The sequence below is a fragment of the Notamacropus eugenii genome, chromosome 2 (genome assembly GCF_028372415.1).
Source record: "Notamacropus eugenii isolate mMacEug1 chromosome 2, mMacEug1.pri_v2, whole genome shotgun sequence".
Taxonomy (NCBI): domain Eukaryota; kingdom Metazoa; phylum Chordata; class Mammalia; order Diprotodontia; family Macropodidae; genus Notamacropus; species Notamacropus eugenii.
Window position 1 is genome coordinate 188,981,446 of NC_092873.1, and position 27,798 is coordinate 189,009,243.

Here is a 27,798-nt window from a genome sequence, read left to right on the forward strand (position 1 = left end):
CAGTCTTGGAGTCATCAGTCAGGCAACAAATATTGATTAAACACAAACTCTGCTCTGGGTGTTCTGGATGTACTAGTTGCTAAAGATACAAATACCCTGAATTGAAGTGATCTGAACCCACTATGAGTTTCCATTCTAACTGGGGAAACAGTAAGTACATATGTATGTATATAAAGAATAAGTGTAAAAGGACTGCAAGGTATTTGAGAGATTGGTGAGAAGATAAGGAAAAGCTTCATGTAGAAAATGAGACTTGTGATGTGTATGTGAGAAAGAAAAGGATCGTATGAAGTGAAGGTGAAAAGAAAGCTTATTCCAGACTTGAGGGTCAGCCACCACAAAGGCCCCGAGGCAGATGGATTGTCAGATGTAAGGAACACCAAAAGGGCCATTTTGGCAGGTTATCAGCATGGAGGAGAGGAAATAATACACATTGAGCCTGGAAAGATAGGTTTGATGATAGATTATAAAGAGCTTTAAAACCTAGAAAGAGTTCATATTTATTTTTATTTTTTTATTTTTTTTTATATTTTATATTTTCATTCATACTTTGGACCTCTCAGAGATTGTGGTGTAAGATTTTATAGAAATGACAAGGTCAGTTTATAAGCCCATAATGGTTCATGCCTTCTTCATCACCTTTTTATAGTTGTAATAACATCCTTTTTTTGAATTGTTTAATAATTTCTCTTTCAGATTAAAAACTGATTCCTTGCCCTCTTCAAATAGTGTTGCCTCTAGCATGAATTTCTTGCATACTTTGTCTGGTGCAGCTGATCTTCTTGTCTTAAGTTTTCCTTAGTGCCATTTCTTGTTCCTAATTTTTCATATATTAGATTTCTGATGTAGTTTCATTGTCATCAGGTAGAGAAGTTCATTTCAGAAATAATGTAAAAATCTCCTTTTATAATTTGTTTGATGTCCTTCCAGTTTCATCCTTAAATGCTGTTGAAAAAATCTAGCCTAATTGGGCGTTGAACCAAGCTTTCTGCTGATTCCTTTTTCTTCCTCCCATTTGGCCATGTTTTTATAAGGTAGCACTGTTCATTAGCTTCTATCTTCTTCGATAAGTCTTTAAAACTGAGTTCTCTTTTGAATAAGAATTCCCCTTGTCTTTGTCTCTGCTTGGCAAAAGGTTAAATGTTTGCTGGCTGCAGTGCTTTTTGACTTGTTATTACAGTTACTTTATATTGGCTAAACTTCCATAAGAAATTATGACAGTCCATACTGATGATAATAGCTAGCATTTATGTAACACCTTAAAATTTACAAGTGTTTTATATGTATTATCTGTGTTATTATTATTCCTACTTTTCTAGATGAGGACACTGGCTGAAGAGGAATCAAGTGACTTGTTCATAGTCAAATTAGATTGGATTCAAACTCAGGTCTTCCTAACTTGCAAGTCTAGACTCATTTTTTTTTTGCATCAACAGCTCATTTAAATATATCAGGTACCAGTTCCATTAGTTTCACACCATCTTTATTATTTGTGCTGTTTGGTTTTTAGTTTTTGTTTCCTGTTTTGTATCTTTACCTTAACAAGTCAGTAGTCATTTTAGATGATTCAGAAATGATTCCCACATTGGTAACTGGTTCTTTCCAATGCTAAAGTTCATTCACTTTCTTTTTAAAATGCTTTTTAGGGCTTGTTATATCTAGCATCTTCTGACTCTGTTCTTGAAAACATTATTTATGATTTATAAGCATGAGGCTAATGAGGAGTCTATGAGCTTTTGATCTCCTTTGCTTTTTGATGCTTAACCAAATCTAATTGTTTCTACTCCCCTTCCTGTGTCTACTTTTGAAAATTTCTCTATCTCATCTTCCTCTGCACCTGATATTGGTACAGAAGCTTGAAATCATCTTTATGGTATTCTTTTTGCTTAGGCTCTTTTGTGAGTCCTGCAAGATATCATTAACAACAGACCCATGAAATGATATCCCACTGCCTTTGGATATACAGTGAAGTCAACTCCACCAATTCCTTTATTTTCTTCTCCAAGGAAAATTTGTGAGCTACCATTTCATTTGACTGCAGCTGCTTTTTTCTCTTGGTTTCATTTATCCCAAGAATGTCAGTATTAATAGAATTCAGTTCTTTTAGTATCAAGTTCGTTTCCCTGGTTGTTGTCAAAAATCTCACATTTAATTATGTTTGCAGACATCTAAAAATTCTTTTGAGTCTTATCCTTTGTTCTTTCCACTTCACTTCTACTGCTGAAGAGAGAGGACCTTGCAGGAGTGAAGACCATTTTTTTTTTCTTTCTTGGTTATCATGGCCAAAGAATTAGTCATTGATAGCTAGCATTTATGTAGTGCTAACTGGCATTTATATAGTGCTTTAAGTTTTGCAGAGTGTTTTATATATATTCGTATTTGTTTCTCACAATAACACTGTGGAGTGGTTGCTATTATTATCCCCATAATACAGATGAGTAAATTGAGGCTAACAAGTTAAGTAACTCACATGGTCACACTGCTAGTAAATATCTGAGATGACATTTGCACTCCCATCCTCGTGATTCCAAATTCTATGCACTCTACACTATATGTATTTCTGTTTGTGAGCCTATCCATCTTACTCAACCTTCCTTCATGGGGCAGATACCATTTTGTCATTGAGACTACACTTGAAGTATTTCCAGGATTAAAGAATCTCTCAGAACTTACATTCCACTAACATGGCTTTGGAGAACCTATGGACTGGTGACCATGCCACAGTGAAGCGCCACAGTAGAAATTTTGTGGAGGTTCTTGAACCTTTAAAAGGCTACAAAATAAGATCAGAACATACTTTGCTCTCTTTCCATTATGGAACAGGTATTTGTGAGATGGTCTTTTGCAGTGTTCCAGTGTTCGGTCAGTGCAATATACATAAGCAGTATTTTTAATAAAGAATTCCTATTTATACTTTACTGTTATTCTTCAGGGAAAAAAAAGTTCGAAGAGAGGATTTCAGCAGACTCATTCAAAGTTTGGTGCCATTGAAAAGGTAAGAAAAAAATGAAGATACTATTTTTTTTTTGAAGACTGTCCTAATTTAACCAGATAAATACTATTTAAAGTATCAGTTATTTGCAATTGGCTTTAGCTTTGTTTTCCCTTTTAAGTCTGCCAACGAGAGTCATTTTGTGAATGCAAGCGTGCAAACCATCCTGAACATGATGAAACATGGCAGCTCACCTTCCCTTCAGGCATGCCCTGAAGCATCTGAACGAAGGGCTATCAGTAAAAGAACTGTCCGATGCAGATCCACATCCTCTTACTCTAGTAAATCCTCTTCAATTGGTGATAGTTTGACTGACCTAGTGATGGCTATGCAAGATGAACTGGACGAAATGAGTGTGTAAGTATTTTCTAGGGTGTTTATTTTCTGAAAGAGAGGTGCCAAAATATTTCAATAATTTTGCTTCCTTGGAGATGAAGTTCTTTATAGATTTCTTGTTCATTCTTTGCCTTTAATGGCCTTAATTTATTTGGCTTTAAAGAATTACTTATTTTGGAGAGTTATTTCAAAGGTGTTATATCGCAAAATCTAATAATGTTTTATTAGACTTATAGTAGCTTTGAATATTGCTGACTATGACTTGAATATGACTTGAATATTGAATATGACTAAACATTTATTTTGTTTTTTCTTAAATTAATATCCATAGCTAGTCTAACATGTTTCCCCTTTTTTTGGACTAGTAACTAAAATTTTCTTTGTAAACATCAGGTTTTGGTACTTTATAATATTTTGTCTTATCCCACAAAAGACACTACAAGGAAAACTTCCCTTTTTGGAATTGTGATTTCATTAGGCACTCAAAAATGCACATGCTTGTTGTAGCCCATGGTTCATCTGTTATCAGAGTTTAAGACTTAGAAGTATCCAGAGTATGTAAGATGCTATAACTGACAAATTTGTATAATGGTCCAGAACTGACATCCTACCAGAACTGGTCTACCCACAGCTTTTTGAGAGCTAACAAGCCATAAGCTTACTTCTGCACTTAAGCTTAAAATAGAAACTGCAACTAGTCCCTTTGTCATCGTTTTAGATCACATGTTAAAAGTGTTCTGGAATTTTCCTAGACAGACAGTTATAGAGTTGAGCTTCATGGTCACTGTATCAGGAATTCCTAATCTAAGGTTTTTTGTGAAACATTTAAATGTAAAGGATTTTTTAAAGGCAGAGCAGAGATTGATAAGGAAGTAGAATTCAGAAACCTCAAAAGCCAAGCTTTGTACATTAGTGTTAAACAACACTGCTAAAGAGAAAGTCTTCACTTTTTAAAGTATCGGTATGTAACTTTTTGGAGTTACATAACTTTTGTGAAAATGTTTTGAGAAATATACCAAAAGCATATATCTTGAGTATAGACATTTTTAATAATTACTTTTCTCTCCTAGTGAACACCAAGAACTTTTGAAACAAGTACAAGAAAGTCCAACGCTTTTAGTCAATGAAGAAATAGAATATGAACTGGAATGTTTAGCTAGAAAAATGGAAATGAAAGGGGAGCAAATATTCAAACTCAAGAAATATCAAGACCATGTAAGTTTTCCTTCAATGGTTTTAGTTAAAAGTCTATGTTAGTAGATTCAGTATTATTTCTGGTGCTAGCTATTAAAGTGCTGTATCAAAGGGAAATGTCAAATAATACTCTTTAAAGAAAACGAGCAAAAGGAGACATTTGCTATTATGACTACTAGATAAGAATTTATTAATTGCAATATTTAGTGGCAACAAGTAGTGAAAGTGGAAAAGTAAACAACTTTTTCTTCATCTTTTTATTTCATGAGAATTTAATACTTGCCCTGTATATAAAAATTTATGATATAAATAAAACTTATACTTTCTTCATATTATACTTAAAACTTTTTTCAAGAAAGGTTTAATTATGTATTCAATTTTACTGAAGCAATATTACGATAAAATTTATTTTCATGAACAGAAAACTGGGAAACAATTTTTATAACTAATGTCTCTGATACTTGGCCTCATTTCTAAAATATATAGAGAACTGAGTCAAATTTATAAGAACACAAGTCATTCCCCAATTGATAAATGGTCAAAAGATATGAACAGGAAGTTTTCAGATGAAGAAATTAAAGTTATCTATAGTCATATGAAAAAATGCTCTAAATCACTGTTGATTAGAGAGATGCAAATCAAAACAGCTCTGAGGTACCACATCACACCTATCAGATTGGCTAACATGACAAAACAGAAAAATGAGAAATGCTGGAGAAGATGTCAGAAAATTGGAACACTAATGCATTGTTGGTGAAGTTGTAAACTGATCCAGCCGTTCTAGAGACCAGTTTGGTGCTATGCCCAAAGGCTACAAAAGCGTGCATATTCTTTAACCCTGCAATATCACTGCTAGATCTATATCCCAAAAAGATCATAAAAATGGGAAAAGGACCCACATGTACAAAAATATTTATAGCAACTCTTTTTGTGGTGGCCAAGAATTGGAGGTTGAGGTAATGCCCATCAATTGGGGAATGGCTGAACAGGTTGTAGTATATGAATGTAATGGAGTAACACTGTTCCATAAGAAATGATGACAGACTTTAGAAAAACCTGAAAAGAATTATATGAACTGATGCTGAATGAAGTGAGCAGACCCAGGAGAACATGGTATACAGTAACAGCTGCATTATGCCAGTAACAACTGCATTGAGCTATGGCTAACTTTGAGAGACTTATCTGTTCTTAGCAAAGATCTAAGACAACTCCAAAAGACTCATGATGGAAAATGCCGTCCACATACAGAAAAAGAGCTAAGGAGTCTGAATGCAGATCAAAGCATACTATTTCCTCTTTCTCTTTTTTGTTCCTACTTTCTCATGATTCCTCCCATTGGTTCAAATTTTTCTTTACAACATGACTAATTGAAAATATGTTAAATATGAACGTATATGTAGAGCCTATATCAGATCGCACATTGTCTTGGTGAGGGGAGAAAGGAAAAAGGGGGAGAAAATTTGGAATTCAAAATCTTATGAAAGTGAATGTTAAAAACTAAAAATAAATAAATAATTTTTTGAAAAAAATGATTACCCAGAAAAAAAATAAAGTCCACATAACAAGATACAAAAAAATATATTTTCATGGACATCCTACTTTCCCTTTTAGGATTCTTCTCACACTTCATTGCTTCTCTAAGTTTCCAGCACTACTGCTTCCCTATTTATCTAACTTCTGTATACCTATATTCCCTTACCATAAGGCTAAACCCAAGCGTTACCTCCCTGGGTGGTACACTGCTTCTAGAAACCAAACACCACCAAAAAATTCCAGTTATGTCCCCTTCTCTAAGAAAAATCTAACAAATATTTGCTAAGGACTTAAATAATAAAATCTTTGTGCATTTTTACTTCATGGTGTATTTGTATTTTAAGAAAACACCTGCAACACCTGGTGTGCCTTAAGCCATCGAAGAGTATGGGTTTGTGTTTGGATAGGTTAGCTAGGATTTGGATAAATGGGGAGAAGGACATTTAACATTTGGGGAAAAACATGAGTAAAGTTTTAGACATGGAAATGAGTATTAATGTGACTGTGACAGTTGTTGATAGAATTTATCATGAGTTTTTGCCTAAAGGATGATAGTATTTCTGAATTCTGGTTTTGATAACAGACTCCAGTGACACAATGAAAATAACATTAGACTGGGAATCCTAGAGTACCTGACTTCTGGTCCCAACTTGGTATCTCACTTATTCTATACCCTTCAGAATATTACTTCATCCTGCTGGGCCTCAATTTCCTTATCTGTAAAACAGAGGAAATTGAACTGAAATCTCAAAGATCCCTTCTGTCTCTAATGATTTATGACCTCATGACCAATAGAGACAGGTGGAGTTTTAGAAACCATAAGACACTTTAGGGGCAGATACTTTTAAATCAGTTGGGCATTCCCAGGGCCCTTATGTCACATGGGTAGACAGACCCTTACATTTATTAACACTTCTAATGGTAGCCTTGCAAATAACCACTAATCAAAGGTAAGAGTTTGTCAGGAAAGTAGTAAATAATATAGGTTTTTGTTACCATTGTGTTTCCAGCAGGGAGGGAAGAGAGATTAAAAACATTTGAACAGTAATAAAATTTTTGATGCTGTCTGTCTTTTCAAGGCCATATTATGTAATTATTTTCTGTAATGGTGCATAGGAGAAATTTAAAGGATGAAGTTAGAAGAATTGCAACATTTGAAAAATTGGAGTTTTCTTCAACAGATTAATTATAATATATTCTGCAATCCTGTAATTTATATTCTACACTTTTTACAATAATATAGATATCTCAAACATTTTAATTATAATTTTTATTATATATATTATATATAATTTTAATTATAACTTGTGCTTTTGTTAGTTATTCTTTATCAACAGCAAATAGTTCTTTCTGTGCTCAGCAGTTATTAGATTAGCCATGCATTATAACACTTTTCCAAATGCCTTTGCCATAAGATAAATCAAACACGGTAATGGACGTAATTTATATGTGTTGAGATGGCATCATTAAGAAGAAGATTGGTTGCTTAGAGAGTTTTTCAGGTTGGCATCTATCATTTCCTAATAGACCAGTAAAGGGAATTGAGAACTCCTTAAAGTAAGCTGATTTTTTCCAATACTATCAAAACCAGAATTCAGAAATACCGTCATCTTTTAGGCAAAAAAAAAAAAAAAAAACCACAATAAATTCCATCAGTAACTGTATTACTCAATCTAAGGGAACACATTTCTCAAGTGGTTCAATATTCTTAATGTCTCCCAGACACATGCATACTCACTTCCACTTCTGAACCTTTACTTATTTTTTTCCCCAAATGTTAAATCTTTTTCTCTCCATTTATCCAAATCCTATCTAGCCTATCCAAATACAAACCCGTACTCCTCAACAAAATATTCCTCAGTTAATCTGTCCTATATTGACTTCATATAGTGCTTACTACCTCCTTCACATAGTGCCACCTAGTCATTTTGATAGAGTCATAATTTTTTTGGTGTGATGCTTCCTTTTCTGATATAGATCACAGCCTTTTTACATCAGGCAATTCTTAACCATGCTCTCATTCTCTGAATGAGATCCACCATACATGCTGGAGGTCTTTCTTTTTTTTTTCTGCCATATTTTAGAAATATCTGTGTACTTGAACTCATTCCTCTATCTCTATACTTTTATCATCTTTGTTCCCTTTCTTATCATACATGTCCTGGGTAGTAGCTCTTACATTACTTCTTATGCATTTAAGTCACTGTTAGTAACATGCTATAGTCTATGTCTTCATATTACCCTTTCAAGTATTTATAATTTTGATTCTTTTTCTCCAGTTATGTTTTGTACTTCCTTTTCCATTTGTCCAATTTTCCTTTTTAAGGAGATCTTCTCTTTTTTCATATTTTTAAAATCATTGGCCAGTTTTTCTTCTGCTTCTCTAATTTGACTTTTAAAATCCTTCTTGAGCTCCTCCAAGAATGCTCTTTGGGCTTGAGACATAGTTCATATTCTCTCTGAAATTTCAGGTGGGAGTACAGTCTCAATGCTGATCTCTTCAGTATTCATGTTTTGGCCTTTGTTCCCATAGTATGGTCTTTTCTTTTTCTGGTTTGCTTCTTGCCCATGATGGTCACCCTTTTCCTGGCTTTTAAAGTGGATCTCTGCTTCTGGGGCACAGAGGGCCTGTCCCACCGTTCTTGTGCTTGGAACTTGAGGCTTTGTATATTGTGGTCTCTGGTTCTTTCAGCTAGAACCTAAGATACTGAGGCTTACCTGGTGCTGAGCTCGCTGGTGTGCCAAAGCAGAGGCCACATGAAGTCTTTCTGAGTTTCCCCAGCATTACCCTGGAGTTTGCTGCATGAGGTGTCAGGGGAGGGGTGTTCTGACTGCAGAAAGTCTCCTCTCCTGAACTAGAGCACAGGCAGGCAGTTGGTGAACCCTGTCTGTGATAGTGTCTTCCCGATTCCCCTGGCTATGCTGAGGTACGCCTGGGGTCCTGGTGTTGGTGATTACAGGCTCCACCCCACTGGGACTCAGGACCTCCTCCCAGTTCACTGAGGTGGGGCTGTCTGGGACAGCTCCAGTTCTGCACTGGTCCCCTTCAGCCACAGCAAGAAGGACCCCCCTTTGCAATTTCCTAGCCTCATGGACTAAGAGACTGTTTACCCTTTGGCTGATCCCACTATTCTAGGATTTTTCCTGGGAAAATATTCTCTGAGTTTTTCAAGGTCAACAAGGGGAGGGGAATAACATTTACTGACCACTCTGCCATCTTGATCCCAGAAGTTCAACTAGATGACTTACAAACATTTAATCTGCAGGCTGATAGTCTCAGGAGTATCTGCTACTGTTACCTGGGGTTCTGCACTTCTCTCTCATTCAGTTCCCCTGGACTCCCATCCTGGGCTGATGTGTAGAGAATCTGCACTGCTTCAGACTGCCAGGTAGTTCCTGCCCAGCTTTGCTATGGTGGGGTCTGTGCTGGTGTATATAACCTGTGCGCTTTGTGCTCCTCCAGCCCTGTACAACAGATCCTTCCCATCGAACTTCCAAGCTGTCCTGGGCTGGAAATCTGCCATGCTCTGTCTCCTATTGTATTCTGCCACTCTAAAATTTGTTCAGATTCTGTTTTTAGAGGTATCTGAAGGAGTTTGTCTTAGAGCTTAGGTGAGTACTTGCTCTCACTCTGCCACCCCTCAATTTTGATTCTTTTTATATCATGTTCTATAGCCAGATGGATCGCCAGGAGGAAATTGGTCTTAATGAAATAGGCATTTTGGGTACCTGGTTATTAGAGTTTGTTGACATTCTAAACTTCTTTCTCTGCTTAATTCTGGTGCCAGCTCCTACACAGTACCTATGCAAGGCACATATATTGATGGACTAACTAGATTACCTAATCAGCTCTGTCAAAATCTGGATAATATGCATTTTTCATGTCTTTAACTTTTCCAGTCTAGATGATTAGATTGATGTCTTGGAGTGGAAAGATTTGTAGTATTCTAGTATTCAATGCAAATATTATTTCAGGCATCCTTGTGGTCAGTGGAGAAGCTTTCTTTTCTTAAGACTTCTTCCGTGAGATTAGCCATGACCTTGCATAAGCATATCTGTTTTTCCTGTTTTATATTCCACTTGATGTCAATACTTGAGATATTATTGATCAAAGTTATCGCTGTAGTTAAGTTTCTCACAGAAGTGTATGATTTTAACATTTGCATGAGAGACATCTTATTTGAAAAGACCTTTTAAGTCAGTGTTTTGTTGTACCAAGTCAAATGCTTTTGAAAAAGCAATAAATGATATGCATAGCCATAGCTTCAATCCTTATCACCTCCCAGCTGTATAACCATAGATATATAATCTGCTCTAGAAAATCATCTGTGAAAGTCTGCCTGATTCCTTGTTATGTTTTCATCAAAGTACCCTTAAAAATACATAAACTATTTTCATAAAGACTCTTTAGACATGACAAAACCTTGCATGCTGTCTAATAGCTGCTGGTGTCTTCCCTGTTGCCTTTTGTAAAAGCATTTGCTTACAATATTTTCCATTCTTTTGGAATATTACTCTCTGAAATATGTTGAATATTGATCTCCAAATGCCCTTAATATCATGTCACCTCCAATAAGAAGTTCTTCTATGCATTTTTTGCTAGAGAGCCATTACCCCTTCTTCAGATAGATACTTCACATAGGTACTAGGTTGTTGACATCTAAATTTGATCGTTTAAATAGAATTGTTATGGAGAGTGCCATTTGTTGATAATCAATTGCATATTATTTTGTGGCATTTTTTGTTTCATGTTTATATATCTCAGCTCCCTTAATGAGATTGTCAGCAGCCTTTTTTTTAATAGCTTACAGTACCAGGCAATATAGCAGCCCAGTAAGTGCTGCTTACTTACTGCAACCTAGATAACTGCCAATATAATAGGCACTTATCTAATTCAGCTAAACTAATAATATGCATTCTTTATATTCACTTGGCAAGAAAAAGACTGATCCCACTATTTTAAGATTTTTCACTCTCTTGTTAACTACAATATTGAAAAAACTTGTGGTTTTTTTTTTCCTCCCAAGGTAAATAAACTACAACAAAAGTGTCAAAACTCGAAGAGTGAAGTATTCAGCACTGAGCCCAAAGATGAAAACCATAAAGGAACAAAGAATGTGCCAGTCATGGTGGTTACCAGAAAGGGCACAAATAAGGCTAAGCCTCCACAGAAAAGCTGCAGCTGTCAAATGCCACAAAAGTGTTTCCAAAAGATTCGAATGACTCTGAGGAAAGATGACGTCAAGTGGGAACAATAGGGCAATGGTGTAAAATTCAACTTGAATGAAACTTGTAGATCATTGGGAATTTTTAATTGTCTGACATGATTTTAATTTAATGTAACTTTTAAGAATTTTCTAATTATGTTTCATGCCCATATTAAATTGTAGTATTTTTAAAAATTAATGCTGAGTGACTTGCTAGGAGTTCCTGAGACTAAACGATTTCTTTTTCTTCTTCATTGAAATATCCTGACGTGATTTCCTCACATTTTAGAAGAATTATTTATTTTCGGACATGTCTAGAACTAAATTTTAGAAACAATATTGGCAAAATTCTTGAGTAGGCTTCACAAAATTTGAGATAAGGAATTTTAAAATGTCTAATCATGAGGGAAATGAAATTGGTGCTTCTCCTCAACTTCATATTAAGTCTATGAATTAATCAATTTTGTAGAAGAAATTTTAGATTAAAATGTAATAATCTCCAAAAGTAACCACTGATCACATCTTTATTTGACAAGTCTGTTGACTGTTTTCACAACATAACATGCTTCATCTCATAACATCCTACCTCCTTAATTTTGCTTATATTATTCCATGATTTTGAAATGCCCCTCTTTCATCTCTGACTGACTGTCCAAATCCTAGCCAGTCTTCAAAGCCCAACACAAATCACATCTCCTCCATTAAATCTTTCCCAGACATTTCAGAGCTTTGAATCTAACTTTTGCCACTTTTGGCTCCCATTGCCCCAGGTACCTTAGGGTAATCACTTAGTGTCCTTGAGCCTTTTTCCATATCTCTAAAACTAGAGGCTAAATAACCCATGAGGTTTCTTCTGGCTCCAAATCTGTAGTCTGTACCTTCTTAAACTACTTACTCTATCCAGTGTCTTCAATAATTGACAATTTCTAAACCCAAATTGTCCAGCCTTGAGACAGTATTATGATTCAACTATAGAAGCTTCCCTTCTCTACCTCTGTTTCTACTTTAGAAATATCTTTCTTCTAATCCACCTCTGCAACTTTTACTACTTTAAATTAATATTTTATTTTAACACTTGAGATGGAACATCAATATAACCAAATGAACTTGATTGTAATTTATTTCAGTATAATAAGTATCCATTTTTAAATCATTCCCTCTAAGTTTTTATCAGGATTTTTTTTTGTCTAGTCCCTCATAGTTTTCCTCCTATATGGGAGTACTTGGTACCCATTTCTTATGCTTCTGATTTTTTTGTTTTTGTTTTGCATTCCATAAAGCAGAGACAGCATTGTGTAGTGAACAGAAAGCCAGAAAGATCTGGATTCAGGTCTCACCTCTGACATATTCTGACTATGTCATTCTGGATAAATCACTTAACCTCCCAGTATGCTAGGCAAACCTCAAAGACTGTAAGTTGCAAAAAAGGTGCTTCACGATTTCCTCATCCAAGAGTTCCCTATAAAATCATAAATCTAATCCCTATCCCTATTATTTCGTGAAAATAATCCTTGCAAGATGGCAGAGTAGAAAGACACACATACTCTTGTTCTTCCCCCACAGCCCATAAAATACCTGTAAGAAATGATCAACAAATTCTAGAGCAGCAGAAGCCACAGAATGACAGAGTGAAAGAGGTTTCCAGCCCAAGGTAGCCTAGGAGGCTGACAGGAAAGGTCTAACGCACGGGGCACAGAGCAGAGCGCAGCCCAGCCTTGGCCGCACAGCACCAGGAGGAACAGGACCAGAACAATCCTTGGAGGTGGAATCCCCAGTAGCAGCGGAGGTTCTCAGATCCCTCAACCCACAAACCCCAAAGACAGCTTCAAAGGTCAGTGAGAAATCTTTTTCAACTGGGTGAGAAGGGAGCAGGGTCTTCCCCTAACCCTGGCCCCAGGCAGTGGTGGAGGCAACAGCAATATCCATTTGTCCCTCAGCCTAAAGCCCCTGGGAGAATTGAGCAGCTGATCTAAATCTTAGCCTTGAGCACAGTCCTGGGGTGAGGAGGAGCCCTGGAGTGGTGAAGCTGAAGGCAGTTGTGGAGAGGGAATTCTACTACTCACAGATTCTGGGCAAAAAAGTTTTTGGTTACTTCCAGACCAGTTCACAGGCCAGGAGAGGAGTAAACTCCTCTCCCTTGATTGTGCCACCTTGGAGGAACTGAGAACTTACAGGTCCCCAGAGTATACTCTCCTTTTGACAAAGGACTAAAAAGTCAAATAACTGGCTGGGAAAATGCCCAGAAAAGGGGGGAAAAAATAAGATTATAGAAGGTTACTTTCCTGGAGAACAGGTATTTTCTTCCCATCCTTTCAGATGAGGAAGAACAGTGCATACCTTCAGAGGAAGTCAAGGCTACCAAAACCTCCAAAATAAATATGCAGTGGTCTCAAGCCATGGAAGAGCTCAAGGATTTTGAAAATCAAGTAAGAGAGGTGTAGGAAAAATTGGGAAGAAAAATGAGAGTGATGCAAAAAACATGAAAAGCAAGTAAACAGCTTACTAAAGGAGACCCCCCAAAAAATGCTAAAGAAAATAACACCTTTAAAAATAGGCTAACTCAACTGGCAAAAGCCAATGAGGAGAAGAATGCTTTAAAAAGCAGAATTAGCCAAATGGAAAAGGAAGTTCAAAAGCTCACTGAAGAAAATAGTCCTTTAAAAATTAGAATGGAGTAGGTGAAAGTTAATGACTTTTATGAGAAACCAAGAAATTACAAAACCAAATCAAAAGAATGAAAAAAATGGAAGACAATGTGAAATATCTCACACACACATATAGACAGAGCACAGGGTGAGTTGAATAGGAAGGGATCATATCTAAAAAAAATAAAATTAAGGGGTGAAAAGAATATATTGGGAGGAGAAAAGGAGAAGTGGAATGGGGCAGACTATCACTCATAAAAGAGATAAGAAAAATCTTTTTCAATGGGGGAGAAAAGGGAGGAGGTGAGAGGAGAAAAGTGAAGCTTTCTTCACATATGGCTTAAGGAGGGAATAACATGCTTACTCAATTTGGTATGAAAATCTGGCTTACACTACAGAAAAGTAGGGGAGAAGGGGACAAGTAGGGTGAGGGGGATGATAGAAGGGAGGGCAGATGGGAGAAGAGAGTAACAAGAAGTAAACATTTTTGGGAAGGGACAAGGTCAAATGAGAGAATTAGAAAACAAGGGGACACAGGGTAGGATGGACACAACATGATTATTATGGAAGTCTTTTGCAAAACGACACATGTATAGCCTGTATTGAATTGCTTGCCTTCTCAGTGGGGATGGGTGGGGAGGGAGGGAGGGAGAGAAGTTGGAATTCAAAGTATTAGAAATGAATGTTGAGAATTGTTGTTGCATATAACTTGGAAATAAGAGATACAGATAATGGGGTATACAAATTTATTTTGTCCTACAAGAAAAGAGAGAAGATGGGGATAAGGGAAGGGTGGGGTGTGATAGGAGGGAGGGCACATTGAGGGAAGGGGTAATCAGAATGCAAGGTGTTATGGGGTGGGGGGAGGGGCAAGATGGGGAGAAAAATTAGAACTCAAAATTCTGTGGAAATAATATTGAAATCTAAAAATAAATAAAACTTTAAAAAATTAGAATGGAACAGATGGAAGCTAATGTCTTTATGAGAAACCAAGAAATTATAAAAGAAAACCAAAAGAATGGAAAAATGGAAGATAATGTGAAATATCTCATTGGAAAAACAACTGACCTGGAAAATAGATCCAGGAGAGACAATTTAAAAATTATGGGACTAACTGAAAGCCATGATCAAAAAAAGAGACTAGACATCATCTTTCATGAAATTATCAAGGAAAACTGCCCTAATATTCTAGAACCAAAGGGCAAAATAAATATTGAAAGAATCCACAGATCACCTCCTGAAAGAGATCCAAAAAGGGAAACTCCTGGGAACGTTGTAGCCAAATTCCAGAGTTACCAGGTCAAGGAGAAAATATTACAGGCAGCTAGAAAGAAACAATCAGGATAACACAAGATCTAGCATCTTGTATATTAAGGGATCAAAGAGTGTGGAATATGATATTCTAGAAGTCAAAGGAACTAGGATTAAAACCAAGAATCACCTACCCAGCAAAACTGAGTATAATACTTCAGGGGAAAAAATGGTCATTCAGTGAAATAAAGGACTTTCAAGCATTCTTGATGAAAAGACCAGAGCTGAAAAGAAAATTTGACTTTCAAACACAAGAATCAAGAGAAGTATGGAAAGGTAAACAGGAAAGAGAAATCATAAGGGACTTACTAAAGTTGAACTGTTTACATTCCTACATGGAAAGATAATATTTATAATTCTTGAAACTTTTCTCAGTATCTGAGTTGTTGGTGGGATTACACACACACACACACACATACATATATAGATATACATATATAGACAGAGAGCATAGGGTGAGTTGAATAGGAAGGGATCGTAGCTAAAAAAAATAAAATTAAAGAGTGAAAGGAATACATTGGGAGGAAAAAGGGAGAAATGAAATGGGGCAAATTTTCTCATAAAAGAGGCAAGAAAAAGCTTTTCCAATGAAGGGGAAAAGGGGGAGGTGACAGGAGAAAAGTGAAGCTTACTTTCATCACATTTGGCTCAAGGAAGGAATAACATGCACATTCAATTTGGTATGAAAACCTATCTTACACTACAGGAAAATAGGGGAGAAGGGTATAAGCAGGGTGGAGGGGATGATGGGAGGGCAAATGGGAAGAGGGAGCAATTAGAAATAAGCATTTTTGGGGAGGGACAAGGTCAAAGACAGAATAGAAGAAATTGGGCAGGATAGGATGGAGGGAAATATAGTTAGTTTTACACAACATAACTGTTATGGAAGTCATTTGCAAAACTACACATATATAGCCTATATTGAATTGCTTGGCTTTCCAATGGGGATGAGTGGGGAGGGAGGAAGAAGGAGAAGTTAGAACTTAAAGTTTAAAGAATGAATGTTGAGAATTGTTTTTTCATACAACTGGGAAATAAGAAATGCATTTAATGGTGTATAGAAATTTATCTTATTCTACAAGACAAGAGAGAAGATGGGGATCAGGGAAGGGAGGGGTGTTAGAAGGGAAGGCAGATTGGTGGAAGGGGTAATCAGAATGCACAGTGTTTTGGGGTGGAGGAGAGGGGAGATGGAGAGAAAATTTGGAACTCAAAATTTTGTTGAAATGAATGTTGAAAACTAAAGATAAATAAACATTTTTTAAAAAAGAAAATAATCCTTTTACTCATTGTTCCTCTTCTTTCTGTTCTTTCAAAATTTTCATTTTTAGTGGGTCACATCCCTCAAGTACATTGATTGGAGTTATATGAGGGTTAGAACTAAGAGACTAGGGAAAGTGATTCCCAAGGAAATGTACCCAAGAGGAAGATGAGTCATATCCAGGGAAAAGAGGAATTAGAATTCACTCTGGCTATGGCAAAAGAATTTGCTGTACATTGTCATGAGAGTTAATTGAGAACAGAGAAATCTATTATATGCAATTGCCCTGGGTAATATTTTCCTGTAGGGAAATAAATAGGGTAGTTTTTCTGTGTTTGACAATAACTCCCAACAGGTAACAACCCTTGGAAGATCCAAGAGGCAACATGGTTTAATGACTAGTGCTTTGGACTTAGAGTCAGGAAAAAACAGGCAAGTCACGTAAGCTCTCGAGCCTCAGTTTCCTCATCTATAAAAGAGGGGATTGCATTTGATGACCTTTAAAGTCCTTTCCATCTCTAAATCATCTTATGATCCTATAACCCCTCTACTCCACTGTTACTGTATCAGCACAGTATCTGACACATAATTAGCATTTTATGAATCCTATTTTTATATTGTCCGTACCAGAGCAACTTCTCTTCTCTTTTGCCTTTTTTTCTTCAAGGTCCCAAGCCTTTGTTTAAACTTTACTCATAGATTCATGGATTTAGAGCTGGAAGGGACCTTAGAAGTCATCTGGTCCAACCTCCTTTATCTTATATAGATAAGAGAAGTGAGGTCAAAGATAATAAATAAATGTAATGCCAAGGCTTAAATCCTAGTCCTCTGATTCCAGATGCAACGTTCTTTTCCACTGTGTGGCCCTGCCTCTCCAAATAGACCCATGTATACTTATGGTAGTTTTTATTGTTTGTTTTCTGGTAGTGTGGTATAGTTGAAGGACATAGGACTTTATTTTTAATGAGGGCATTGAACTAGGTAGGTGTCACTTCCAACCACAGTAATAATAGCAGGCAACATTTATATAGCATTTTAAGATCTTCATAATGCTTTACATTTGTTATTTTAATTAAAAATAAATAATAAAAATTTAAAAAATAAAGATCAGACTGTGTGTCCTAATACATAAATATATACACATATAAGTATGTTTGTGTATGTGCGTGCTTGCATTATTTCATTTGATCTTCCCACTTACCCTGTGAGGGAGGTGCTAGTATTATCCCCATTATTACAAATGGTGAAAACTGAAGCTGCAAGAGTATGACCGACACAGTGTCCCATAGCCCATATGTTTCTGGAGCAGCAAGATCTGATTTGAATCTAGAACTTAATAACTATGCCTCCTAACTGCAACATTCCATGATCTGTATATACTTGTGGCAGTATGGATTTGATTAATGTACAACAGTTCTGATCATAAAGTGCAGGTCTACAAGTTTTTAGTAATAACTTATGGATAACTTATAACAATTCATCCTCTTCACCAGGAAAATAGAGAAATGTTGGATCTTGTTGCTTTAGGATCTTTTCCAGCTCTAATATTCTGTGAACCTCTGGAAATGCCTTATGTATCTGAGAGTTACCTGTCACTAACTCTGACTCCACCCGTATGGCTAAGTTGCAAATTTCCTTCTCCACCCAAGAGCAGTAAAATGTTCAGTGTACAAATGTTGCTATAGCAACTTCTCAGCTGGTCTTGTGTGCTCAGTGGAAATTCACAAGTAGTTGGTGAGTTGAATGGATTCACAGAATCTCCATTCACCTGCATAAAATACTAGGTTGAGTTTAGTTTTTTTTCTTTTTCCTTTTTTTTTTCCCAAGGCAGATTTAAAAAAAAAGAACTTGTCAGCCTAAGGAAGCCTCATCTTTGTTGCTAAGACAAGAAAACTCCAGTCTTTCAGGCAGCAGGTAATAGTGTATATTCTATTTGGATTTTTAAAATTGCCCTTTTTTAATTGGATTATAAATAAGTCTTCAATCTCAATCCTTTTTATTGATTTAGAACTTAAAGTTGGAGGTTCTTGGGCAACTATTCACTTTCCTCTCATGGGGGAGGGAGTAGAAATTTTACAGAACTCGTTGAATTTGAATGGTTGACTTGGATATTATTTTTGAGATCTTTTAGTTCTGTTTTCTTACTTCGAGAATATAATTTTAATTGGAGAGGGATTTGACAAAAATGTTTGGTAGTAAACCTTGATAAATTAAAAATGCTAAATAAGAAATGTTCCTGTGCTGTTATTTATTTGTTTGTTTTTGATGTGCTGAAAGAATCCAAAGTGAGGTTGGGGGAGAAAGAGGCATGATGGCCATGAAAGATTAGGGAGAGCTCTCCTTGGCCCAATATGTACGAGCTGCCATGTTAATACAGTGTAGATACTATAATTGGTCTTCCAGGAATACTATTCAGCTGTAACTAAGGAAGTACCATCTAAGGGCGATTAATAGCAGGTAAGCTAATATGGCAAATTCACAATGATACACTAGATGAGTACCATTTCTTTGGAGCATAATCGTTTGTATGAGATAAAAACGCTTTTAAGAGTACCATAGCACCTTTAGCATATAATTAGCATATAATGAAAATAAAAATAAAATTGCCTATCACTCACAAGAACCAGAAAAGTGAGAACACAATTTTTCCTCTAAAGCCTTTAAGTGTGTTTTTAGTTCTGTACTTCATTTAACTCTTTTAGCTCTGTTTTCACCTAACTTTCCTCATCTGATTTCTTTTTGTTATGTAAAGGTCAAAATAGGGTGTAATTGCCCTAAAATATGTTAGGGTATGGTTATTTTTTAAATCTGTATCCATTGATATTTAATGTGAATGCAATTTTTGGTACTTGTATATATCCTTTTAAAAGAATTATAATAGAATTTAGAATGGACTAGAGATTGTCCAAATAAAAAGGATATATCAATGGAGCACCTAGGGAATTCAGTGAAGACCTTCCCCTCTCTTCCCCTCCTCAGAAGACAGGCTAGCGCTGCTTGCTGCCACCCAGGGGAGCCTCAACCCTTTGCTTTTCCTAACTCAGCCTTGCCCCATAGTCAAGTTCCCATCTTGCAACACACAGTCTCCCAAACAGCCTGTAATTGTCCTTCACCATCTTTGCCACAGTATAAGTTTTCGGGATGAAAGAAACCTTCCATACCTCACCTCCCCCCAGAATAAAGAACTATATGTGTATATTCATATTACCTCTATGCATTTTTAAATTCCCATAACTAAATATAAATTTTCATTACTATATGTATATATATATGTATTCAACATTGTTTGAATTTTTTTAGTTTTATGTGTGCTTTTTTTTTAACATGGCTATTTTCCAATCCATCCTTGCTCCTTGTTAAATCCTCATCTGTAAGAAAGATAACTAAGCAAAGTGGACCTACTAGGTGTCACAGTGCACGGTGATGTGCTGGACTTGGAGTCAGGAAGATGTGATCACTTTGTGATCATGGGCAAATCATTTAACCTCTGCCTCAGTTTCCTCAACTGTAAAAACTGTAAAAGTAGCTACTTCCTGAGATTGTTATGAGGATCATACAAGATTATTGTAAAGGTTAAGCACAGTAGGTTAGGTGCTTAATCAATGCTTGTGCCCTCCACACTACAGAATCATTTTGCATACAGCATTACTTGCCCACAGTCCCCCATCTCTCTTCTAGAGAGAATACCTGTTCCCTAGCACCAAGGTTGGTCATTGTGATAGGTGTTGGACTATTTTTTAGTGTTATTTTCCTTTGCCTTTTTTGTAGTTGAGTATATTATTCTTTGTTTCTGATTATTTCACTCACTTTGCATCCTTTCATACTAGTCTTCCCTTGATTTTTTAAACTCATACACAAGAAACTTTAAATTCATTTAGTCCAACCCTCTCATTCTTCAAAGTGAGGAAACAAAACCAGATGGGTTAAGAGACTTCCTAAAGGTTTTGCAATAAGTAGCAAAGCTGGGATTTGAAAATAAGTTCTCTGACTCTAAATCCAGTGCTCTTTCTACCATAGCACTGTGCCTCTTATCAGATGTGTTGTTCATCACAGTGAACTATTCCAGGGATGAGGAACCTGCAACCCCAAGAGTATATGTGGCCCTATAGGTTCTCAAATGCGACCCTTTGACTGAATCCAAACTTCACAGAACAAATCCTTTTATTCCATTACATTCACATACCACAAATTTTCAGTCATTCCCCAATCATTGGGCACCATTTTGTTTCTAGTTTTTTCTCCCTCAAAGTGCTACTTGGAGTATTTTGGTAAATATGGGGCTTTTTCCCCCTATCTTTGAGCTTTTGTGGGATATACATTAATATGTTAAGTGCCATATATAAATACTTTACCAAAAAGGCATCTTCGTTAAAGGAGAAAGGAGTACGCATTTATTAAGCCCCTACTATGTCCCAGGCACTGTGCTAAGCCCTTTAGAAATTTATACTAGATCATTTGATTAAATAAATTTTATGAAAGAGATTAACTATATAATGAACAGATTTGTGAATGCAGCTATCATAGGAGCTTTCTTGTCCCATGAAATTCTTTCCAGCTATATCATCATAATAAGAATATAGGATATGACCAAAAATGGAAATAGCCTTGTTATAAAGAGCTAGCCATTATAATGGTATTTATTAAATAAAATTTATTAAATTTCGGCTCCCCTTACTCGTGTACTTTTTAGGCAAGTGCCTGTGAAACCACTGTGTCCCTTTAAACTCTAAAAGTGAATAAAAAAAGATCTCAGGCTTCATGAAAAGAAGGATTGTAAAGAAAGCTGAATCTTTATGAATTACTGGAGGTGTATGCACTTGTGATCTTACTCCAGCTGACCTGGATGAAGATTACCAAGCTTCAGAAGGTATTTTGTTAGTGATCTTTTTCCAGAACAGCATTGATTTGTAGTCTGTTTCTAGGAAAAGCCTATTACTGAACAAGGACAGAATGTGAATTATTTCTTGTCTCCAAAGCAGGGGCAGGATTGATGTTTCTAGGGCAGTCATCCAGAGTCTTCTGGCCTAATAGTGGAGAACTTCAGTTTTTCTCACTGCCAGTCCCCTTACACTTTATAAGTGTGGTGTTTGTGAACATAAATCATTGGTACAGAGGAAATTCATGCAAACTTAAAATATAATAACACTTTTCAGGAGCAAAAGGAACAAGGATTGCAAAATAGCCACAAATATCCTTTTTTAAAAATACATTCAGTTTTCCAAAGACATGTCACTCACACACATACTCTATACATATATATATATATATATATATATATATATATATATATATATATATATATATGGATGGATGGATATGCTGTATAATAACGAATATTGTACTGTGGTGTAATTTCTTGAATAGAATACTTTTCAGAAAAGCATTATCCTTCCTATTTTTCCCATAAAGAAGTTTAATCGCCAAAGTTAGACCTTATATTCAATGTCAGAACCGATGAAAGTGCTACTGTTTGGTTTAGAGTCTGCTGACTTTCTGTGCAGAAAAAGAAGATTGTTCTTTATAAAAATATGCTGTATAATTATTTGCAAGTCTGTGGGTTTTGAGCTTTGTATGCTAAGAAGGCTTAATCAGCACCACAGATTGTTGTGGTCAGCTTTAATTCTTTCCAGTGGCATAATTTCAGTCTAGGGCTCCAGAACAGTTTTAGAAAGGGCTCTTTGCCATTTAAAAAATGCATCTCTGGCACGGAGGACCCCTCACCTTTCATCTGGAGTAATATTTGTGTTTATGATTTTTCTGTTTCACAGTGCCATTTCTGTATGTACACAACAGATATCATGACCAAAAGAAAAATTTAAATGATCTTCCTAAAGTATAGATCTGAATATGTCATGTCCCTATTCAGTAAACTCCGATGACTCCTATGACATCCAGCGTCAAATGTAAAATCTGTATTTGACTTTTGAAACCCTTCATAACCTGGCTCTCTCCTACCTTTCCAGACCTTACTCCCCTCCATATTATCTACTGTCCAGTGACCTTGCTATTCCTTGAACAGGATGTTCTGTCACCTGACTCTTGACATTTGTCACTTATGCCTGGAACACTCTCTCTTTTCATCTCCACCTGTGGTTTCCCTAGCTTTTTTCAAGTTTCAGTTACAATCTCACCTTCAAGAAGCCATTCTTGATCCCTTTAACGTCAGTATCTTCCCTCTGAAATTATCTTCAATTTGTCTTGTCTTGTCTGTACATAGTTGCTTGCAGGTTGTCTACCATGTTGTGAGGTCCTTGAGGGCAGGGAGTACGCTGTTCTTTGCCTGCCTTTGTATCCCCAGCACTTAGCACATTGGAGCTTAATTAGTGCTTGTTGACTTGATTGAATTCAACTAAAAGATATTTAAGAATTTCCACAAGCAAGGAAATGTGGAACAAAAAGGTGAGTTACACAGTGTGCCTGAGTAATGAGCAGATTATCTCTTCTTATCAGGTAAGGGCCTGCCTTGAACAAGATATCCCCTGAGTGTTTGTTTATTCCCTACCGTAAGACTTTACCATCCTAATCTAGCCTTTAGGAGGCATCTTGCTTAGTACTGAAGATACAAAGACAGATTCAAAATCTGCCTGCAGGGAAATGCTCACATGTATATCTATCCAGCCCTTACCTCTCTGCTGAAATACTGTCTCATAATTCCAACTGCCTCTCAGACATCTCTACCTGGATGTCTCATAGCCATTTCAAACCCATATCCACCGCAGAACTGTTCTCTCTTCCTGTTATTATTAAGATCACCCTCTTTTCCCCTGTCCTACAGGTCCACAACCTCAGTGTCATTTTCTACTCTTCTCACCCCACATATCCATACCATTGCCGCATTTTGTCATTTCTACCATTAGAAATCTCCGGTATATGTCCTCTTCTCCCCATTCCTACAGCCAAACTAGTTCAGTCCCTTATAAACTCTCAGATTTATTATTGCCATTACTTTCTACATGGTCACCCTGCCTCAAAGTGTCTCCCTACTCCCTCTAAACCATCCTTCAATCACTAAGGTGATTTTTCCTAAGTGTGGATGTAATGACATCAGGCCCCTCTGCTCAAGGAGCTCCAGTGGCTCCCTATTATCTCAACAATCACACATAAACTTCTCTGTTTGACCTTTAAAGCTCTTCCAACCTTTTTCCACCTTACTCTTCACCACATGCTTTACCATATAACTACACCAACCTCCTTGCAGTTCCTCCAACATAACACTCTATCACTTATCTTTGTACCTTTGCACTCACTGGTCCCTATGCAGAGGATTCTCTGCCCTTTCACTTCTGCCTCTTGGTTTCCCTGTCTTCCCTCAAGATTCAAATAAAACCTTCTGAAGGAGAACTGGAAAGGCCATGGAATGGTTCCATCCTCATACCGCCAAACAAGCTGCTAATATCTTTCTCCAGATTACCCTGTATGATGTAGGTGGCACAATGGAAAGAGTGCTAGCCCTAGAGTCAGGTAGACTCATCTTCCTGAGTTCAGATCTGGCCTCAGACTGTATGACCCTGGGCAAGTCATTTAACCCTGTTTGCCTCAATTTCTTCATCTGTGAAAGGATCTAAAGAAGGAAATGACACACCACTCCAGTATCGTTGCCAAGAAAATCGCAAATGGGTCACAAAGGGACATGACAGATGACTCAACAATAACATCTTTTATGTACCTAGGTATTTGCATGCTTTCTCTTCCCTTAAAATATACATTCTTTGAGACCAGAGGCCTTTTTTTTTGCTTTCCTTTGCACCTCTAGCACTTGGCACAGTGCCCAGCACATAGTAAAAGCTTAATACATGCAGGTAGCTAGCACAGTGGATAGAGGACAGGACCTGGATTCAGAAAGACCTGAGTTCAAATCCAGCCTCAGACACTTAAGAGCTGTGATCCTGGGCAAGACATTTAACCTCTATCTGTCTCATCCATAAAATGGCACTTAATAATAGCACCTAACTCAGTGTTGTTGTGAGGATAAATGAAGTAATATTTTTAAAGCATTTTCTAAACCTTAAAGTGATATGTAATTGCTAGCTATTACTATTGTTGATTGATTGACATTCTGATGGAAAAAAACAACATATGTAGGTGTACATAAAAGGGAAGACACTGGCAGCTAGGGGAGCCAAGAAAGACCTTAAATAGAAAGTAGTAATGTTGTTGAAAAGGTAGAATGGGAAGAAGTTGTGAAAGGCTTTAAATGCTGAACATAGGAATTTGTATTTGATTCTGGAGGTAATAGGGTGCTACAGGAGTTTACTGAGTTGGGGGGGGTGTGATACAGTCAGACCCATTCTCAAAATTCACTCTTGAAAGCATAGTTGCCGGTAGGATAGATTATACAATGTCATTCTTGAGTCCCAGAGGATAGGTGCCGGGATCAAACACCAGAGGCTCTAAGATTGGATCTCCTGAAAGGCACAGTGTAAGTTTTAATGATAAAAATGGAATGGCCTGCTTTACAAGAGAGTGAATATAGAACATCTTGGTCTCACTAGTAGCATATTTACAAATTATCTTATAGGTTGGACCACCTCTGCAGCTAGCTAATGCAATCCATTATATCTTAGGGGTTTTTTTTTATTAATTTCTATTACAGAGGGTAACTTCTCCTGGACTGTTCTCAAATTCGGGAGGTATACTTTGCTTGAGTCCATCAACAATGTATGTGCTCACTGCAGGGTTCATTTAATGATGAGTGATATGGTATTGTACAGAATGCAAGAATATGATAGTAATCCTTCCCAGAACTAGGACCAGGAGGCTCTTCACCAAGGCAAAAAAATTTGCCCTTAAGTGGTAAATGAAGAGATAGGGTCAAAGCCCATAGACAGGTGGGAGCTGTGGCAAGGTGAAGCCGAGACAACAGGATGATAAGTGCAGGACCTAGATCTTCGCAGAGGAAAAGCAGTTTGACTGACATGTTGTGTCTTGTGGGATCTCCCGAAGAAGGGAGACAGAACAGATGCTATAGTTGGTGGGACCTACCTGTACAACGGAGTAAGTCACTCAAACTCTCTGAGCCTCATTTTATTGACTGATAAAATGAAGAGTTTGGAACAGATGACCTCTAAGGTCCCTTTTCACCCTAAATCCATAAACCTATGAACCTGAGTTTACACCTAGCAGAAAGCCCAGCCTCAAACCCGCAACCCTGACAAGGAAGAAAAGGCAACCTTAGAATCTAGTTGTCAAGAATAAAGTAGAAAGCTAACGGCTAGCTAGATCACTTAACTTTCCCTAGGAGATACGTTTCCCACCAAGAAGCTTTGTGATATCCTTGGGTCTTTGCCTCTCCCTGTAGAGGATTCTCTCCATCCAACAACTAACTAGGGAACATTCATATGATTGCCCCAGGCTTTGATCACAGAGTATGCTGCTTGCCCTTGATGGAAAAATATCTAGTTACAACTCTGATCCTATATTTAGTATTAGTTTCAGAAGGGATTGGACTGAATGACCTCTCAGGTCTCTTCCAGTGCTAAATAAAAGAGTGTGAATCTTACTCAAGAGAGACAGTGTTGCATAATGCATTGAGCTAGAGAGGTGTGGGCTTAAGTCCCAAATGACCTGGGTAAATTGCTTAACCTCAGAGTCTTTTAGCCAGGTCTCTGAGGCTCTTGAGTTGCCAACTTGCATTGGTAGAGGGAGTTTACTTACCTGGGAATTCCCTATATCAGTGAAATCACAGGTCCTATCCCCTATCCCAAACCCTGTTGGGTCCACAGTAGAGTAAAAATTGCAAAGTAGTTGGCTTGCCTTCCATAATTTTTAGCCTTTCTTTATTCCTTCTCACCCAGAAGTTGAAATTTCATGTACAGACTAACCAAGCCAATCCAACTTTAATGTTTCCCATAGTGCCTTACAGTGTAGATGTTACCCTCTCCTCCAAACCTGTTTAGGAACCTTAGACTCACAAAGGAACTTAGAATCATTTAATTAAAATTCTCATCTGATGAAGGAATTCCTTTTCTAAGATCCTGACAGATCATCATTTGCTAAAGCACTTCCATTCATGGAGAACTGATTACCTAAAAAGGAAGCACATTTTTTTTTGAGTGTCAAAACTTGCTAATAGTATTTTCATTTCTTATGCATTCCCTTTTATTTTCATAGCTACTACAGGTTTAAACAGATGTGTTTACTTAAATAGTTACTAAGCTATTAATTCATTACTTCCTTTAGCATCCTTTGGGAGAACTAAAGGAATGAGTGAACCTAATGGTGGGTGAGTTTCTCAGAGGAAAACTGATTGTCCAACAAACCTTGAGTCAGCCCTGTGTCAGTCAATATTAAGTGCCTATTGTGTACCAGGCACTGGTACACAGTACAAGAAATATAAGAACAAAGAAAGACAGTCCCTACCTCAAGGAACTTACATTCTAATGGGGGAAGTATAATACGAGTTAAAGATCTTCTGCTCTCCTCTCTCCCCGCCCCCCTTAATAGGCCTCAGGTAAAGCCCATTAAGGGAAGCTTGATTTGGAGAGGCTTCTTTTGTAGGAAGACCCACACCTTTTGTTATTTAATGAAGCACTGGGTCATGAGGATCATGAAGCCCTACTCTAGCTCCTCCTACTCTGAAAAGTATGTATATACTCTGAGATGAGGTTTTGCTTTGGGGATTTACTCTTTGGAAGAAGGTTCATGTGCCAGATGAGACTCTGGGTAGCCATTAAAGAACCCCCACCACCACCAACTTTGAAAACCCAGATGTTGGATGCTTCTGTATTTGGTAACTATGTATGTATGTAATTATCAGACATTGGGTCTGTCTGTTGATCTGTGATGTATGTATTGCTTATGGTCAGACAGAAGCCCTGTCTGTTGGTCTTTATTTCTCTGTTTGTATTTTCTCTGTTGGTGAATGTAATTAAAGTAGATTGTTGACCCCTCAAAAGTTACTTTCCTTTTAGAAAAGCAGATCTAAGAACCTTTGCTAGCAGGTCATCCTGGATGTGTGTCAGGGTGCTTGCTGCTACAGAAAGACAACACATGAAAGGAAGCTCAAAAGGGAGGTAGGGGCACCTGACTTGGGGGACATGATGGAGCAGGTCCAGAATGCAGCCTAGAGGAGATTAGAGACGTTGGTTGGCTCGGCTGCCCTCCTTAAATGGAAGTTCTGGGAGAAGCCATCCAGTAAGAAGGGGAGAGAGGCTTGAAGGGGTGGAGGTTACTTCCAATGTGTGAATTCCAAGACTGGAATGACCAGTCAGTATGAAGTAGGTTCTGGGGTATGGTAGAAGAATTCTGGAGGGGGTACTTTAAAAAGTCTTCTAAAGAAAACAGTAAAGGTTCTGAGAAAAGTACCCAGTGATTAAAAGA

At 37.2% G+C, this 27,798-nt stretch overlaps 2 protein-coding genes across 14 annotated transcripts in view; both read left to right on the forward strand.

Annotated features, from left to right (window-relative positions):
• The window catches only part of CEP57L1 (centrosomal protein 57 like 1), a 72,708-nt gene extending 60,937 nt beyond the window's left edge, over nt 1-11,771 (forward strand). For 7 of the 9 annotated variants that reach the window (XM_072643010.1, XM_072643012.1, XM_072643014.1 and 4 more), the window contains 4 exons: nt 2,933-2,995; nt 3,114-3,349; nt 4,399-4,543; nt 11,083-11,461. In XM_072643010.1, the coding sequence (XP_072499111.1) occupies nt 2,933-2,995; nt 3,114-3,349; nt 4,399-4,543; nt 11,083-11,313 (675 nt within the window). In that variant the 3' untranslated portion in view covers nt 11,314-11,461. Of the gene's footprint in view, nt 1-1,319; nt 1,455-2,932; nt 2,996-3,113; nt 3,350-4,398; nt 4,544-9,518; nt 9,668-11,082 lie in introns of those variants that run through there. The other 2 variants (XR_011974452.1, XM_072643016.1) reach the window with 2 other exon arrangements.
• Nucleotides 11,772-11,872: 101 nt separating this feature from the next.
• Nucleotides 11,873-27,798, forward strand: part of LOC140526627 (uncharacterized) — a 213,057-nt gene continuing 197,131 nt past the window's right edge. Inside the window, exons 1-2 of one of the 5 annotated variants that reach the window (XM_072642999.1) lie at nt 11,873-13,093; nt 18,311-18,393. Coding sequence is in view for 1 of the 5 variants with exons in the window: in XM_072642997.1 (XP_072499098.1) it covers nt 27,079-27,208 (130 nt within the window). In the remaining 4 variants the exon portion in view is untranslated. The other 4 variants (XM_072643000.1, XM_072643001.1, XM_072642998.1 and 1 more) reach the window with 4 other exon arrangements.